The 17,937-nt window shown below is 36.9% G+C and overlaps 3 protein-coding genes and 1 long non-coding RNA gene across 16 annotated transcripts; 2 read left to right on the top strand and 2 right to left on the bottom strand.

Moving 5' to 3' along the window:
* The first annotated feature begins 1,535 nt into the window (after positions 1–1,535).
* Positions 1,536–2,867, top strand: LOC129576128 (uncharacterized). The gene is made up of 4 exons (XR_008688867.1): positions 1,536–1,720; positions 1,924–2,002; positions 2,230–2,551; positions 2,725–2,867. It is a non-coding gene; the product is annotated as an uncharacterized LOC129576128 (long non-coding RNA).
* On the bottom strand, positions 2,558–6,611 carry LOC129576083 (alkaline phosphatase-like). Of its 11 annotated transcripts, none has more exons than XM_055460662.1 (8): positions 6,436–6,611; positions 4,687–5,635; positions 4,544–4,604; positions 4,390–4,440; positions 4,222–4,321; positions 3,782–4,146; positions 3,385–3,628; positions 2,558–3,296 (listed from the first exon to the last, which is right to left on the bottom strand). In XM_055460662.1, the coding sequence occupies exons 2-8, from the start codon at positions 5,212–5,214 to the stop codon at positions 2,882–2,884; spliced, it is 1,764 nt and encodes a 587-aa protein (XP_055316637.1). In that variant the 5' UTR covers positions 5,215–5,635; positions 6,436–6,611; the 3' UTR covers positions 2,558–2,881. The 11 variants fall into 11 exon arrangements, with proteins under 11 accessions (XP_055316637.1, XP_055316610.1, XP_055316626.1 ...); XM_055460635.1 differs by having other exon boundaries at positions 4,687–5,638; positions 6,436–6,563; XM_055460651.1 differs by having other exon boundaries at positions 5,832–6,445.
* Positions 6,612–7,026: 415 nt separating this feature from the next.
* On the bottom strand, positions 7,027–15,308 carry LOC129576077 (zinc finger RNA-binding protein). 2 transcript variants are annotated; one of them, XM_055460562.1, is made up of 14 exons: positions 15,119–15,308; positions 14,720–14,862; positions 14,193–14,347; positions 13,953–14,118; positions 13,740–13,842; positions 13,399–13,644; positions 12,116–13,308; positions 11,750–11,986; positions 9,415–9,530; positions 8,617–8,712; positions 8,304–8,549; positions 8,114–8,216; positions 7,920–8,027; positions 7,027–7,842 (listed from the first exon to the last, which is right to left on the bottom strand). In XM_055460562.1, the coding sequence occupies exons 1-14, from the start codon at positions 15,166–15,168 to the stop codon at positions 7,835–7,837; spliced, it is 2,970 nt and encodes a 989-aa protein (XP_055316537.1). In that variant the 5' UTR covers positions 15,169–15,308; the 3' UTR covers positions 7,027–7,834. The 2 variants fall into 2 exon arrangements, with proteins under 2 accessions (XP_055316537.1, XP_055316547.1); XM_055460572.1 differs by having other exon boundaries at positions 14,199–14,347.
* Positions 15,309–15,465: 157 nt separating this feature from the next.
* On the top strand, positions 15,466–17,085 carry LOC129576118 (uncharacterized). Of its 2 annotated transcripts, XM_055460698.1 has the most exons (3): positions 15,484–16,211; positions 16,488–16,796; positions 16,885–17,085. In XM_055460698.1, exons 1-3 carry the CDS (start codon positions 15,651–15,653, stop codon positions 16,969–16,971), a joined length of 957 nt encoding a protein of 318 aa, XP_055316673.1. In that variant the 5' UTR covers positions 15,484–15,650; the 3' UTR covers positions 16,972–17,085. The 2 variants fall into 2 exon arrangements, with proteins under 2 accessions (XP_055316664.1, XP_055316673.1); XM_055460689.1 differs by having other exon boundaries at positions 15,466–16,796.
* The last annotated feature ends 852 nt before the right edge of the window (positions 17,086–17,937 follow it).

Below are 17,937 nucleotides of genomic sequence, written 5' to 3'. Positions count from 1 at the left end.
AACGAAAAAAAAAACAGCAGATTGCAACAAAAACTTGTATATCAGATTCAGAAAAAAATGAATGAAAAACATGTATATTACAGCTCATCTTGTTTTTGTTATTCACATACATAACAATCCCATATCGACCATTCCACACGAAATGGACCAAGAATTGGATCGACCCTCTCCGAATTGGCTGAAAATTTGCATGGAGTCTTGATTTCGGTAGAAAATGAGAAAACCAAAATCTTAGGCCTGTAAGTGGCCCACATTCCTGAGTTCACCCAGTGTAAATTTTTCGAAAAATTGAAAAAATCGAAAAAAAGGGTTTGCGCCAACTGAAAACTAACTAAGAAGTAGTTGACACATTGCCAAACCATTGGTACCGTTGGAAAGGTAATTGATGGGGCTACAAAAATTGCGAAGTCACCTACCCACTTTGACCCCATTGGGGCCTCCAAAAATGGGTCCAAAGTATAAAAAGTGAAATATCTCAAAAGGGTGGTCGATTTTTGGTATGTTTTTTTTGCATTTTTTCTGCGCTTATGTCGCGCCGCTTCAGATGGAAAAATAAAATTTCGTGTATAGGTCATTCAATTTTTTGTATTTGGCCTCGGAAAGTAGATCATATCTAATTTTTCAGCGTTTTTGTGGAAAAAATGGTCGAAAATGGCCTGTGACGATGTTTTTGACTGACAAAACTGCTATTTTTTCGTCAAAATACATAAAGAAATGACCATTTGAATATCGGTTTACCTATAAAATTGGTCTGAAATCGACATTTCTTCATAGAACAAACGAATGGTCAAAATTGGCTTACAAAATCACACTTATGGCATAGAAAACTCACCTATGGTGGCCTGGTATGAGTCTATTTCCAAGTAATTTTGACCGAGGAACCGATTTTGACTTATCGCAATCCTGTTTGATGAGCCTAAAAGGTCGAAAAATGCCTATATTCCAGCTTATGTTTTCAACTAGCAATATTTTATGCAGAAAATCAAATTTTTCACTTCAAAAATACCTTCTTCAAGTTACCATCGTCAACGGCTTTTATGTTTCAGCGAAACAAATCAAAATAAACCAATTTTTGTTCCATTTTGGCCCCAATCTTCGCAAGTTTTGTAGCCCCATCAATTACCTTTCCAACGGTACCAATGGTTTGGCAATGTGTCAACTACTTCTTAGTTAGTTTTCAGTTGGCGCAAACCCTTTTTTTCGATTTTTTCAATTTTTCGAAAAATTTACACTGGGTGAACTCAGGAATGTGGGCCACTTACAGGCCTAAGATTTTGGTTTTCTCATTTTCTACCGAAATCAAGACTCCATGCAAATTTTCAGCCAATTCGGAGAGGGTCGATCCAATTCTTGGTCCATTTCGTGTGGAATGGTCGATATGAATTATTCATAGGAAAACGGGTATTTTTTTTTAATTATTTACAAGTAATCAGAATCATGTCAATGTTCGGAGAAGCGCTCCTTCGATAAGACATTCAGAATTTGAACTAATAACACTCATATAAGTTTCAATTGAAACCAGTCGATCGTCGGCTGCGACCAAATAAACAGTGATTTTCAAATATACAATCTTTAGACTAGGATTAGTTAATAAAAATTGATGTTGTTTGCAATGTATAGCCCATGGGCCCCATATTCATGTGAACTTTCCTGATACGATGTGGTACAAACGGATAACGAATATAATGCTGGCAAATTTGGAATATTTGGATTACAGCGGGTGAAGAAAAAAACACTACCAGAAACATTTTTTGAGAATTTTCCTTTTACCTTTTTTATGTCGTTTTGCAGCAAACTCGATGCTACTTTTTTCAGCATGAATTTTTTTCATTTCTCACAAATAAATCTACAAAAAAAGCAATTACATCAAACATAAAAATGAGAAATCTCTAAATTTATTCATTTTCGTTTTTTTTTCTTCAGATATTACTAATCAGTGGACGAGTCACACGAGTTAGTGACTCTCAACCTCAATCTCACTCCAATTTGTATGCAAGTGTTGGTACGTAATGATAACAATTTATTAACATTGATTGAATGAGTGTCACCATTTTGGGAAAATTATCTATATTCTCAAATTTTTGCGAATTGCCAATTCAAAGTTTGAAGAAAAAAAAAGTGATAATTATTATCTACAATGTTGTTTAAATACAATTTATCAGAAAATGGGTGCACTAAATAAAGAATCCAACTTGACTTTAAACCTTTTCAAAAATAATTTTCAAATAGGTTCAATGGACTTTGTTCCAAAGACTGAAAAACCATCATCGGGATGGGAGCGAATAAAATCGGGCATGGTGAACGCATTTTCAGCTGTCGACAGTGCATTGTCAATGAAAAGTTACAACGTATCATTCTCTAAATGGAATTCCTTCCCAAATATTCATTTCACATAACCGCATTTTTACTATTTTTCTTTGGTGCAGAATATCGTACATAAACCTGGATTCAGAACGGAAATCGATGAGATTTGCGAGAAAAACTGCGCCAGATTGCGAGAAAAGGAGAAGAATATGTCAACACTGGATAAATTGGAAGCAATAAAAGACAGGTAACGTTTTTGAAAATCGATGATAAGTTTTTATTGCATGACAACAATATTACAATTTCAAATGCAAATACCCACCTGAAAGGGCCTGACTAACTTAGTGTAAGTCGAACATTGTACATAATCATTTTAAGCAAACAAAAAATTGAACGATTGGCATTTTTCCTCATCAACAGGATGGATTGTTAAAATTAAGATGCACAGGAAGTTTGGTCACAATGGCTACTTCAAGTTCCAAACTTAAATCTATCCCCTCCATTTCAAAATACACCAAAATGAAATAATCTCGACTGAAATAAACATGTGTAGTTCTATTATGTATGGCTCATTTTGTTATAAGCCCCGGAATCGCCCTATCCGAGCTGCATACGATATTAAATGTGCAACATAACTTTGTTCATGAACACGTTGAACCAAATGAGCCATTGGCCCCGTAGCGTGGATCGTTACATCTGAACCGGCGTGTGCATTTTCATCGGTTTTAATGGCCGCTTGTTGAATGTAAGTATAGCCACTTGTGTCTTCGTTCGAAGGATTTCGACGCTGAACTTTGCCTTCGCTATCCAAATCCACCTGGAAACCATTTGGACCGCCAGTGGTGTACAGGAGAGTGGTGTACGGAATTCCATCAATTTTGGAATTACGAGCGATGCCTAAAATGTTATTACCACGCGGTGGATACCCGTTGATAGTCAACGAGTGGGAGTGATCGGCGGTAACAATGATGAGTGTTTCATCTCGTTCGGAGCTTTTTGTCATTGAAAAAAGCAAAATTTTGAAAGAAAATTATTGTTTAGTTTCAATTCAGGCTGTAAAAAAAAAACAAACATTCTTACTGCATAATTTCAAGGGTGCGCTTAACCGTTTCATCCATGGCAGCCACTTCGGACAAGGCACGACGCGCAAATCCTCTATGATGGGCTTGGTCAATCATACCACCTTCAACAACCAATACAAATCCATTTTTGTTTCGTTTCAACACCTTTAGTGCTTTTTCCGTCATATTCGTCAAAGACGGCATTCCCTTTGGGCCCGTACCACGTTCATGATCATACTTTAAGTGACCATTCGCAAAAATACCTGCAGGAAATTCGAGAAAAAATGAAACAAAAGTGACATCGACAAAAAAAAAAACAGTCAATAAAAATAGATAACAACCGACACTTGAATTTATGTAATCAAATCGTTACTTGCACATTTGACAACTAATAAAAAGTAGTTTTTGTGACATACCCAAAACATAGTCGGCAGTTTTATGATCGAGATTCTCAAGTTGTTCATTGTTTGAGACAACAGCATGGCTTAGTTTGCGTTTTTCTTTATCGAGTATCCAATCGCGAGTTAAATTTCGGCCATCTGTTGAATAGCATGCCCATCGATCGACTGGATCTTCTTTTGTATCCGTTACATTTGAAACGAGGCATTGTCGGCCGCCTCCCATTATCACATTTATCTTACGGCCCGGGTCATCCTCGATCAATTGCCTTGCAATATCTTTGCAACCTTGTTCGTGATCGCCTGGTTCCATTTTCGCTTCACATTCCCAACGGCGGTTGGCTACGTGCGAGTAAAGTGCAGACGGAGTCGCATGAACAACCCTACAAGAGATTCAAGGCAAAATGTTTACATTTTCTGCAAATTCGCATCGTTTATCTCATTTCCATTGAATGTACCGTGTTGTTGTCACGAAACCAGTGGCCATTTGAGCATCTTGTGCCCATTTCAGAATGGAATCGACATGTTTCGATTTATCTAATGACGCAGGACAATCACCTAATGAAAATAATGGAAAAAAAATTAAAAAGAAAAAAAATGAAAGAAAAAAAAAACATAATAATCACCCAATTTGACGGAGCTATCAACACCACTTGTCTCATAATTCGATTTGATGCCTATTCAAAATTCGAGCAATAAATAAATCATTGAAGGTTATTTTAAACAATAACAACGATATGAAATGTGAATGACGTCGATTGTCAAAACGAGAGAACATACCACAGAATAATGCTGTTGCCGTCGATGCAGAGTCACACACTTGCTTATCCACACAATAGGTCTACTGAAACAAACGAATGATTGCTTAGCAAATGTATCGCTCACAATATGCGTTGCGCCCAATGCACAAGATAAATATTAACTTTAAGCAAACCAAAATTCGGGAATGATTCCCAGCTCAGTCGTCCTTCTTCACCATATTTATATATGCGTGATGCAGTCACTGTACTTAATCCCATACCGTCACCCATGAAAAGAATGATATTTTTGGCTTTGTGCTTGTTTTGCTTGAATTTCATCGAGTCTCGAAGTTCATCAATGGCATCGTCGTACCATGTTCGTTGTTCGATTGGCAAATTAATTTCGGGTACGTCATCAATGACCGGTTCAAGTACGTCAGAATTCTCTTCGAATACTATTACCAATGTATAGGCTAGAATTCCAAAAAGTGCGACAATCGTAATGATAAGAAAGTAGATGAGATTCATTTTAAAACGTTCGCAGGCCACATTCTTATTCCTCTGTGCCGATTCGTTCGAAGTACTACGCCTTCGCTGGAGTTCGTAGTCATCGCCCAAATTGGGATAAACTTCATATTCTGAATGCGGTAAAACAGTAGTTGGTCGATTTCCATTCACACGACGTCCAGCGTCTGTGTTGAGATCCCTCATTTTTATTCTTCGCAGAATTTTTCACGCTCATACAAAAAACTTCCGCTTCAAACTAATTGCACCGACAAACACACCGTTTTAAAACTACTGAGTATGTGTATAAACAACTGTAACGTTTGCACGAATCACAATAATAAATCGACTGCAGCGAGATAAGCACAGGTTCTCACACGAATTCAAATTGTTTAACAGAAATGTGAGCAACAGATAATAATCAAATTCACCATGTATTCTGCGATAAGCTAGTTTTAATTGTGTTTCTCGTTCTTATTTCCAAAGAAAGCATGGTAAATTAAACACATCAAAAAATTATCGTTGCGATTGTATTTGAAATCCAATATCACACTATTTTTTGTCTCACATCACAACACCAACCAATTAATATCGAATTTGAGTTGAATTTTCATTACAACTGACGCTGCTGCTGAAAGAAAACAAAGATTCCATCAAAAATTATCACCACATTGGAAAATGATTTTTGAATGTGTCAATTAAATCGAAAAAATTGAATGAAGTGATAAATTGAAGTAAATTCCCAAACCAACAGTAACACCGACAACAAACACACACAAAGAGTGTCCATTCGGTCAATAATAAATCAAACACTTGAAATTTACTTTTTCCTTGTTATTAAAATTTTGCTTGAATCGCCGTTTATGCTTTGTTTTTTCCCTTCATAGTGAGCACACTTTGTTTGTTGTTTTGTAACTTAATCAAATTCACATAAAAAAGGTTATCTTGTACCGGAGCAATAAAAAAGGTACGTTACCGATTGATGACAAGATCAAAACTGAGTATGAAAATACTGTTTTGCCTCAGATACAAGAGATTTCGACGCAAGAAAAAAAAAGTGAAATAAAACTGAGGGGGAACAAACTATTTTTAGTAATTGTAAGAGCTGCACCAATGAAGTAACCATCAAATTTACTGCATCCACACTCCAAACATCAAACGAATCAATTGAAATAATTTAGAACATTAAACATGGCGAAATATCACCGACGCATTCTAATCACGGTTTTTTGCTTCTGTTTTGGAGTAATGCTATTTATTGACGTTTTATGTGTGTTCTTAATGTCACCTGAAATGTCAAAATCACCAAAACGAATTCTCCACTAAAATCAAACTAATCAGAGATTTTTTTTTGCTGAAGCGTTAAAATGTATAACGGATAATTTTGGTGCGTTTTTGATTTCTAACACGTAGGTGCACGGAAAATACCTTCACATTCAACGACGATATGTATTTGAAATGCGTCAAATATTTGAAATTCCAGAAAAAATTCGCTTTCACAAAAATTATATGGATTTTTCTATTAATAACAAATGAAATAAATGATTGTGTGCCATTGCCTGTACGACTTCACTGCAAGTACTGATGTCTGAAAGCGGACTATCACGGTTTCATTATGATGAAATAATAAATATCATTAATAAACACGTTAATATACATAGATAGAGAGTGTCTGTACTGTACTGTACTACAACCTACTCATATCCAGTATGTCACGCATACACAGATCACTTGACGGGCGTTTATCATATCAATCGCTCGAGATTGAGACAGTTGCTTGTCTGATGATACTAGATGAAACGATACTTACATTTTCGTTGAAATATCTCCTGACAGTTAATAAATGATTAATGACATCACCCGAAAAAAAAACCAGTAGCGAAATTTATGGCAAAATCTTCAATTTAATTTTGCCTCAGTACATTTTATAATCATATAGGAATAAAATAATTTGTTGTGTTTAGTTGTTGTTGTTGTTGTTGTTTTTTTTTTCATTGGTATGAATACTAATTATTTTGCTTTTTATTCTACTGAAAAAATGTGTTGAGTTTTATTTTAATTTATTTTGAAGATTTAATTTCTTTCACATTTATTTGGATTCATCACATGCGATGGAATCGTCTACGGATGCAATAGTTGGTTGCCTAAAAAGTGTATGCCTCTTTCATAATTGCCATTGAATTTCTGAAACTATTTCATTACTCTCATTTTACTCATGCTCGATGAAATAAAAAAAAACATTGTCATTGTTCCATACTGAAACGTTTTATAGGAGTTTATTGAATACCCCTAAACTCTCTGTACCTGCAATATGACATTGCTAATTGTTTTGTGTAACTTTATGTTTTTCATTTTGTTGACTTTTATTTAATTCTAAATCAATACGTTAGGTTATTTTCTTACAAATAAACGAAAAGGAAAAACGAAAAAAAAAGAAATTATTTCTGGGAAATTTGTTAATGAATGACGAACACAACATACATTTCATTATGCCGTCGTGGATATCTGTTGTGTGTACCTGATGTTTCGTGTTGGCCCTATTACGAACGCAATTCGTAACATATCAATTCCTGTCTTCATGACGTAGTAATCTATCTATCTTGTTTGAAATATTCTAAAGACAATTCAAACCGTTCAATATTATTCCATTCAAGGTTAAACTAGTAAAATTGGTAAAATGAAATCGTAGTATGTAATATAAGTTTTTTTTTGTGTTTCATTCAGTTTTCATTGAGAATGATCAAAATGATCAGTGGATCGTGGTGTAAAATGTAAATAATAATAAACACGCGTACATTTTTTTTTGTTGGTTTGTTTTGGAAACACATCAGTTTTCTAAAGAAGAAGTGTGCGAATGATGCAAAAACATTGTTGTGCTGAGTGGAAAACATAATCGATCCGGATTTAGTTACCATTTGCACCAGCTTCGGCCGGAGCAGGTGTTGCAGTGGCCGATGGCTCAGTTGGTGCCGTTTCCATACTGGTGTTCTCAGCGTCTTTTTTTACGATTTTTGAATCGCCTGTGAAAAAAATTCAATTGAAGTGTTTAGTTTTGGAATTTCACATTAAAATTCATCAGATATTGAGTATTAGAAATAAAAAAGACCTTCAGAATCAGCTCCTTCCGTTCCAGAACGTCTGCGCTTGCGGCCAAAACGCCATTGACGAACAGCGAATTTCTGCGGAGGCAACAGCTCTATTCCCAATACCTGGAGATTGTGAAAGAAAACCAGTGTTATTGCCGGTTGAAAAAAAGTGGACTATTCTGAAACTAGAATGAATAAAACGAATCAAACCTTGTAAACTTGACGGAATGCAATCATTCGCAAGAAGTTCTGTGCCGATACAGTCAAATCTTCTCGTTGTTGTTTTGATAAGCCGACCAAAGCATCGTGTGGCTCCTTTTCACAGGGATCAAGTAAACCAGGCCCATTGATGAGTAATCCCGTCGACAGTGCTTCCATCACTCGACGCATACAATCGCCTGGACTCAATGGCATGCCAGCCGATGCGATTATCTTTTCCGTCAGTAATTCCAAGGCCTGTAATAGCAAAGGAATCGAATTTAAAAATCATTGTTCATCGATATTTCACTTAAGGAGGTCTCACCCATTGGCTCAGTGGTGTCCATGTGGGAATGCGTTGACACAAGTCTCGCAATACACGAATGATCATGACACATGATTGTAAACCAGTTGCTCTAGCCTAAAATATCATTGAATTTGGTGCGGAACGAAGTCAAACACACAAAATGCAACAATTTTTGCACGAAAAGTAAAAATAAAATTGATTTATGTTAATTTCCATTCAATTAAACCGTGACGTAACAAATAGAAAACTTGAACTAGTTCTTTCGCATGTTTTTTTCAGCGCACACCTCCGTCGTTCATCGTTACGATTAATTACAATCAATTGATAAAAATAGAATTCACGCGTACCACGAGGGCGTGCCAAACAGCGAAACAACTTATTCAAATTTATGGAAAAAGCAACGTTTCTACGAAAAAACAAACAAATTATCAATGTTTTAAAATTAGTTTTCATTTTCAATATTTATGATAAAAAAATTAGGTGCTTGATCTCTTTAGCTAGGTTTCAATTCTATGATTATATTGCAGTCCATAATAAAATAATCTAAACTCATTGCATTTCATTAATGTTTGCTTAGATTCGTAAAGGAAAAATAAACAAATTGAACAACAATGAAAACGAAAAAAATGTGTTCTTCCTTCTCTTTTTCTCTTCTTCTTTCCTTGGTCGTTCTCAACAGAAAGAGAAGGAGACCTCCTCAAACTGTTTGACTGAACGTAACTTGATCTTTTCACTTTCTTTCTCTTCATGTTTTATTTTTTTGGCTTTAAATTGAACTCTTTTTTTTTCTGGTGACAACAATTTCAAAAAACAAACCTGGAACCATTTCGCGTGCCTCAATGCAGCAAGAGCTTGAAGACATGGATCGCGTGGCAGTAGATCATCGGGATTCGGAACCGTTTGTTCCGTTGCTGTTGCAGCAATATTTGAATCTAAAGTGCAAGGCGAGTAACAGGGTGTTTGACCATTAACAAAAAAAAAAACGAAATTCATGCTATTGACATTTTTTGATAAATACTCCAACAAATTTAGTTTGGGTCGCAGAAAACAAATCATCCAAATGTGAATGGCAGAACTCAACTCAAGTTTGAGTTCATTCATTGATATTTATTTTTTTTTTATTTTTCGTTAAGTCACTCGTTTGATGGCATTTGGTGACCGAACAGCTCGCATCAACTCGAAAAGAGTTTGCACCTCTAATCAGATGATTTCGATTGACAGATTCGCTGGCATCTTTCGATAGATGGAGGATTTATCAATACATTGTGTCAGCAGAGTTTTATTTTTTTCGATCTTGTTTTTTTTGGGGGTCTCGTTTCGGTGAGGAATTTCAATCTTTTTTCCGATTTTAGTGTCATTCTAAAATCTTCGAAAGAGCCACTCCATCCGTTCAAAGTGCTAATTGCTTTGATGGTCAAAAATCCTGTATTCCATTTTATTTCCCTTCACTTCCGCAATTCCGTTACGTTGCAGTTCTTTTTTTTCGGTTTTCTTTGTGTGTTTTTCTTTCTTTTCATTTCGTTTCGATTTGATTTTTGTTTGTGGAAAAAATTTATTTTCTTCGTTTTAAATTTTTTTTTTTAGCTGAGCGCGTGTTTTGCCTAGCTAAGTTCGAAGCACTGAATTTTATTATACAAAATACGTCATCAACAAACCACTAAAAATTCTATTGTTGACTGGATAAAATCGCAAAAACACATCGAAATCGTGTGATTTGGCTCGACTCGCACAGCCAAAGCACCGTTTCAATGCATTGGTGCATTTTTTGTTGAACTTCAAATTGAAAACGGCAATCATTTCGAGTATAAATAATACACATTGTGACAGAGACAGACATTGTAAAACACAAATTTCTCCACATACATTGTATCACTATCTCTATAGTCTGTGTGTTCTCTGTGTTTACAATTGCACAATCGACATCATCATCATCATCGACTAGTGCGGTCGCTTCAACTTTGAACTTTGCTCGAAATGAATTACGATTTGCATTTTAAAATCCAATTCGATCGGGTCGTTCCAACAGATTCGTTGTTTCACTGCTCTTGAACAAATTATCACAAATCGCGCATTTTCATACTACTATTAACGCATTTATATATTTGGTTGGGTCTTATGCACTGCATCCGATTACTCATGAAATGTCTATTAAATGCTTTTTTTTTCTTTCATTTCGGAAATACTATGCGGAATAAGTATTGGACACATAAGAGATGTTCATTTGCTTGTCAACGTGTGAGATAACAGAAAAAAATTAACACTTTCACTTTTATTGCAGCCACATGTTCCATGATAAATTTATTCGTTTGCTTGATTGAAATGCATGTCTCAGCGATGTCCAATATTTATTGTTCTGTTCATTAAATTTCTTTTTATTTCTCTTTCATTCTCAGTACGGTTAATTCGGAATTCGCGTCCGTTTGTTGATATTTTGTTCGTGTTTGAATTTGAAAACAAATAATTGGTAAGAACGGATATTATTGATTTGACCTATTTTATTCAAATGCACCGGCTCGTACTTTTAGACTTGTTCCCGATTTCAATTTTCAACGGCTCCGATTCCGTTGGCGCGAAGTTAAAATAAAAAAAATGTCTGAATTGTTTAAGAAATTAGATGACCGAAAGTGTTGTCTTTGAAATTACGAGTGATATTCCAAATAAAATAGGTTATTTTTGCCGATTGTATGTTATTTACACAATTTTCTTTTCTTTTTCTGTGAATTGTTTTTTCTTCCGCATGCGCACGTAGATACGATTTCGAAACACCAATTTCAGATCTGCTTCACTATCGGGATGTTCGTTCAACAGGAGCAGAATGATGCTCCTGTGATTTCAGTTCAAGTTTATTTGGTCACAAGTAGAACACTCTTACAAATGACAAAATCAACTGATGTTCAACACCGGAAAAAATGAATTGATATACAAGGAAAAATAAAAAAAAATTCACGAATTTCCAAATCATCCATTTGATCCATTTTGATTGTCGATTGTGTACTATTTTGGTTGAGTGTTCTAGCCACCGAAACTGGTAACTCGAAATCGAGTGCTTTTCTTCCGTCCGAGTGAATTATTATTTTATTCGAATTTTTGTATTCATTGGATTGAAATGATTTTCTTTTTTTTTCATTTGTAATTGATGTGAATGACTTACCTTGCTGAGGATCACGAAGTAACGGTGATGTTAGGAAAACTTTGACCGTTATTGTATCGTCGGAAACCAAAACGGCACTTTCTTCCGGTTCCATTGTCACCGTAAATTGATGCTCTTCGGAAATTAGCTTCAATTGCACCGGCAACTCAGCGGCAACACGCTTCAATAGCGATACGGTTGGCTTTTCAGCGCATAATACTACCAATTGAACAATCTTATCACCTTGGAGTAATAAACCTGAAGCGAAAAGCGTGTTTTACATAAATCATTCTGACATTCACACAAAAAGGTCAAAAGTCACGATAGCAAATCACCATAGTGATTTCGTGCACATACAAATAAATTCTAATAGTTCCAAACGCTTACCTTTAGCGAGTAGTCCAACTCGCATAACACCTTTAAGCAAACGAACTGAACTGCCTTCAGTTTCCTTTTGAAATGAGAACAATTGATTATCGCGGCCATCCTCTTTCGGCTTGGCTTCTTTTTCAGCGGTTGCATTATTAGCTGCATCATTTTCATTCGATTTTGTTGCACTATCCTCAGTATTTTCCGATTTATTCTCTACGGTGGCTGGAGCTGTTTCAGTTTTATTCACACCATTAGTCACAGTTTGTTGCTGTTGGGCTGACTTATCGGTTAAAGCATCCGAAACGAATTTGAGTGCGCGTTCGGTGTGTGACACAATTCGTTGAATCAATTGTAATTCTTCTTCTTTTGGATAGATTTCGGCGTGTTTGGCGACCACATGACGATCATCAAAGCTTTCTGGTCGTGCTCGGCCCGGTGGTCCCATCATGCCAAATCCAAATGGCATCGGTGCCCGGATGAATGGAGGTGCTGGTCTAGCGCCTGGTGGAAAACCACGATTCCATGGAATATTGTATGGCATATTGTCAAATTCATTGTCAAATCCTCGCCTACGTTCCTCCCAATACATTCCATCGTCATTGTTGTCGTCGCCCAAATTACGTTGTCGATTCCAGAAATCAGCCTGCATTGCGGCCCGTTGTGCCTTTGCCTCAGCAATGCGCTTTTGACGCGGTGTCGGTTTCAAATCGACAATCAAGTCTGGTTGCACTTTGCGCTTGTATTGCAAACGATGACGACGACCCTTCATGTGCATTTCCTTAGCATTTGGATCGTTGAATCCGCATTCGCACAATTTGCAATTGAATTTTATCATTTTACCGTCATCACCTTTGATTTCTTCGATGTATTCATTACCAACTGGCTTGATATCGTCTTCGGGGAGAGCAGAGGAAATGTCTTCTTCCATTAAATCAACTTTGGCAACGTTGGTCACCGGAGCATCTGCCGCAATGTTTGCTGCTTGAGTCGGAATATTTGCAGGTGTTGCAGTGGCCGCAACATTTGCATCGGCCGGCTGTGCAGCACCTTCGCCTCCAGCTGGCACGAAATTGACTTTGACTGGTTTCTTGAAGTTTGGATCGACGGTTGGAATTGGTTTGCCCAATTTTTGGTGTAATTTCACCACTTTTTGATGCTTTGAACCACGAACATGGGCCGCATACGCATCGTTGCCAGTGCATGTAACACTAAAAAATCGAATTTCAATCAATAGATTTTTCCAAACTGATAATGAACATTACCGATGGGAGAAATTATATTTGGCGAATGATTCTTACCCGCAAAGTTCACAATGCAAGTTGTTGCCTCGATTTTGGCTAGTCTGAACGGCAGTTGCGGCCATTTTCAAACTGGCTTCACGTCTCTTATGCTTTTGACCTTCCAAATGCTCACGATAAGTCTGTGGACCAGCACAGCTAATTTTGCACACCTCACAGTAATGCAATTGTTGGGGTTTTGGCTGAGGCTTTGGACGTTGTGCTTTCATGTTACCCTTTTTGAATCCTTGCCAACCTGGATTCGGTCTACAAAACAGAGAAAAACAAACAGTCAATTGTAACACTATGAACACATACGTCAATGAAATAAATAGATGCAAATGCTCTTGATTGATTCTTACCCATTGTTTGGTTTTGATTGTTGTACGGCATACATAGTGGCTGCTGAATACAACGCTGCATCGTAGCTCGAATAGTTGCTAGACGTTGTTGTTGCTGGAGGTTCTACAAATGAAATACAGACGAAAAAAAAATCAATAAATGTCATTGTAATCCATTCGTAATAATGAAACATGGGTTTCGTGTTAAATCGATAAGAGCGAGTGTCTGCTTACGTTTTGGTTGGGCGTTAGCTTGTGGATTTTGTTGGTAAGCGGTCTGAGGTGCGTATGTTTGGTTTGTATTGTACGAAGCTGGGGCAACGACGGCTTTTGGTTGCTGTTGTGGAACATTGTTTCTAGTTGGACCGGCAACGTATTGTGCTGTTTGATATCCGGTTACCTAATAATCAGACGGCAAGAAATCGATTTCAATGTTATCAAATGTAATTTTCCGCCATTGCAATGTGTACAAACTTTTACTTTTGTTGGTGGCTGAGTGGCTGCATCGGCATATGGTTGTGCGGCCGCCTGATAAGTGGCCGTCGATGGGGTTTGTTGATAATATGTTTTGGTTGTATCGTATGTACGACCATAGCCATAGTCATATGTCACACTTGGTGTACCAGCTCCTGAAAATTATACAAAAAAAATACGATTGATTTAAAAACAAAAACAATTAAATCATTGCCACGGTGCAGGAGTCTATCGTCATAGTTTAGCGTGGTTTATGTGGCAAAAAAAAGTATTAAAGTATTAAAATATTTAATCGTTGTCGATGTGAACGATAAGTTTGACACCTTGCCAACTGATAAACTTATCAACAAACTACGTTCGTCCCATGTTCACACACTGAATTATTGACGAGTCAAAATAATAATACGCAAAAGAAAGGAAAAAAATGTGACCTGAACTCGTTTTTAGTGCGATGTTATTATTTTTTTCTATTGAATCAAAAAGATGCAAATGTTTCTAGCAAAATAAATCGAATGTTCATTACATACCAGCGTATGTTCCTTGGGCGGCGGCTTGATATGCAGCCTGGTCGTAGCCAGTTCGCTGGGCACTGTATGTGGCAGTAGGTGTTGGTGCCACTGCATATCCGGATTGTTGAGCAGCCGGATAGGTTGGTCCCGTAGCAGCAGCCCTAAAAAAATATTCCCATTAATCGTGTGTGGAAAAAAATCCAAAATGAATTTCCGAAAATCATTAAATATCCATTAATCATAACAATCGCTTTTTGGATGCCAACTAAAAAAAAAATTCTCAATGAAATTGTGACATCACAGACGAAATATCGATCGCATTGACGCCATTATTGAAACACTCATACCACTCTGACGCATCGTCGTTCTGAAATATGAACTTTTGAGCCGGGCTATTTGCTTGAAAATTTTACTCACCCATACTGTGTGCCACCGTGTGTAAATCCAAAATAATTATTTGTCGACATGTTCGATGCACTTTGCTATCGAAAAAAAACACTAATCGATTTGAAATGAATTGCAGCTTGATAAAAGAAACTTTCACAAAATCGTTCGGCTATGTGCCGAGTCTGCTGTAACTCTCCGACACAAATGCCAGAAATGATTCCTAAATGCAAAATGCTTGAACGTGATAGGTGGATAGAGCGAGAAAAAGGTACGTCAATGGAATGAGACAGCACGAGTTACGGTGGCGTCCTCTTGAAGCAAAATACTTGAGTTGTTCATTGTGAGTCATTTGCGGCTTGACATTTGCTTATTGCGTTTGTGTGTAAGAGAGAGCACCATTCCGTATGTCATTTTCGGTACGGTTCACACGGTCGCAAAGTGCCTAATGTCAGCTGTTGACTGGAAAAAAAGACTTTATTTATATACGAAAGTGAATATTTGAAAAAAAATTTCAAACAATTTTAATGGTTAAACGCTTAAAACTGCATAAATTTTGGCCGAAATGACGGAATTGTTAGACTTAAATGATGATTGCCTTGATTCGGTCATCAATTTTTGTGATGTTGAAACGGTAGTTTCTGTGTCGAAAGTATGTAAACGCTTAAATTTGCTCGTCACAACGAATCATTTTCCACGTCAAACCAAATTTAAATGCACCATCCGATCGAATGAGTGCGAGGAAAAAGCGCGTGATATTTTGGATTGTATCGCTAAATATTTGGTTGAACTGAATATTTGCCAAACATCAGAAATATTTCTATTCTACGGGTTTCTCGGTCGTTCAATTGGTGATCACATTCGCAGACTAACGATTGAGGCACCCTTTATTTCTGACACTTCACTGCAAGCAATTGAACCGGTGCTTCGTCGTATCGAAGAACTCAAGCTGCACATCTCAAGTACCGTTCCGGATGATGACGATTTAATGTTACAGTCTCGATGTCCGAATTTACGACGCTTACACATCCAATGGGATACATCATTCACACAGAATACAGGCACCTGGACGCGCTTAGAGGAACTTTCATTGGGCGATAACGAATACATTGACAACGATACAATGGTCGAATTTATGCAAAATAATCCACAATTACGAAAATTGAAAATTGGTGCATTCAATTGCGAGTTGCAGCTTCACGACATTGCGATGCATTTAACAAATTTAGAGCAATTGGTTTTATTTCAAAATTATTCCGACTTATCGGCGGACAGCATTTTAGACCTGCAACCATTGACTCATTTGAAGCGCTTAATTTTGCGAAATGTTAAAGCATCCGATTTCGAGGGCATTGTCAACAATGTGACCAAGTTAAATGGTTTAATTGACCTACAATTACAGGCACAATTTGATCAATGCACGGATGATGAATATTTTGAGCCAAAACACGAGAACATTGTTAGAATTGCGCTGGAAATGCCTCAGCTACAAGTGTTTGGGATCTCATTCAGCCAACTCAAAGAAGAAACAATCGTTGAATTTCTTCGGTTTGCCGACAATTTACGGGAAATCCACATTCATGACTGTGATTTTATGCTCACGCCTGAAAATATCGATGTCATCATCAACGCACGAAACACAACCACAACCCGTAATCGTACCAAGAAATTGGTCACATTTGTTGATTGCATCGATGAAGGAATAATCGAAGTGAGTTGCACTAATGACACCGGTTGAATTTGATGAATTGAATGTGTATGCTAACCGAAAAACTTGTTTACATTTCTCTCATTTTTAGACTTTACGAAAGCCGGATATCAGTGCACACCTTAAAGCCATTGCATGCCGTAGCTGTGAAATCATCCCAGTTGGCTTTTTCGAATAAACTAGAACAACCTTTTCGTTCTGTTCATCTTCTTTGTCTCGAAAAATGTTGTTCAATTAATCGTAGTAATGATGATAAAATAAATCGATTTTTAACATTTAAACTCAATCAAAAGAAGTGGTGTTTTAAATTCCTCGCACGCAAACACACACATACAAATCAATCACGTAAAATACAAAAATTCCAGTTTTGACGAGAGCATTTCGAACTGCAGCTGATAACACACAAAATAGAAAGTGTACGCTTGTTTGCAAAAATGTGCTTATTAATAGGAAAATTCAATCAAATAGATTCGTCGATAATGGTTTCATGTGGTGAATGAGAGAAGACGCAGAAAAAAACAAGTCACACACATGATTCACAGGCCCCAATGAACGGCCTATGGTCGCCGAACAAAGCAGTCAGGGAAAAAACATTGTGACTTTCATTTATGTTAGCGAATATAAACCAATGAGCAAATGGTCGTTCAATGGGCAATTTATCATATTTTTTTTTCACACATGTGTGATTGAATGCAGTATGCCGACGAATCGAGTTTCTTACAACATCGTATGCTAATGGTTATTCGATGTTGTGAGCATTAGGAGTGAAAATCGCGTAATACACACAGGTAAAATGTGTGTTTGGACGAGAAAGAAAGAAGAAGTCGATCATTTGTTTGCAATGAATTTGCAACGACTGGAGAAATCATGTTGTTATGATTACACTTCTGCTACGCACATATGCATACCGTATCGCACTCCATATTTTAAGTCATTTTGTTGATTGGTCATTTGCTTACTTCGTTTTCCTGTAACAACGGAATAATGAGTAATGCTCATCAAGTATGTTCAAATGACTACGTCACGACATTTCCGCAAGAATATGAGTTTTGAGTGCGATGCAGATTGAACGAAAGAAAACAAAGGTGCAGCGAAAAAAAAATTGATAAGAAAATCTCCTTCAGGTTCGCCTTGACCTTTCATT

Source organism: Sitodiplosis mosellana, unplaced genomic scaffold, assembly GCF_009176505.1.
Source record: "Sitodiplosis mosellana isolate CC-2019 unplaced genomic scaffold, AAFC_SMos_1.0 Smas_scaffold_1, whole genome shotgun sequence".
Lineage (NCBI taxonomy): Eukaryota > Metazoa > Arthropoda > Insecta > Diptera > Cecidomyiidae > Sitodiplosis > Sitodiplosis mosellana.
Note: the sequence above shows the minus strand (reverse complement) of the source record. Positions and strands in the feature narration are given on the sequence as shown.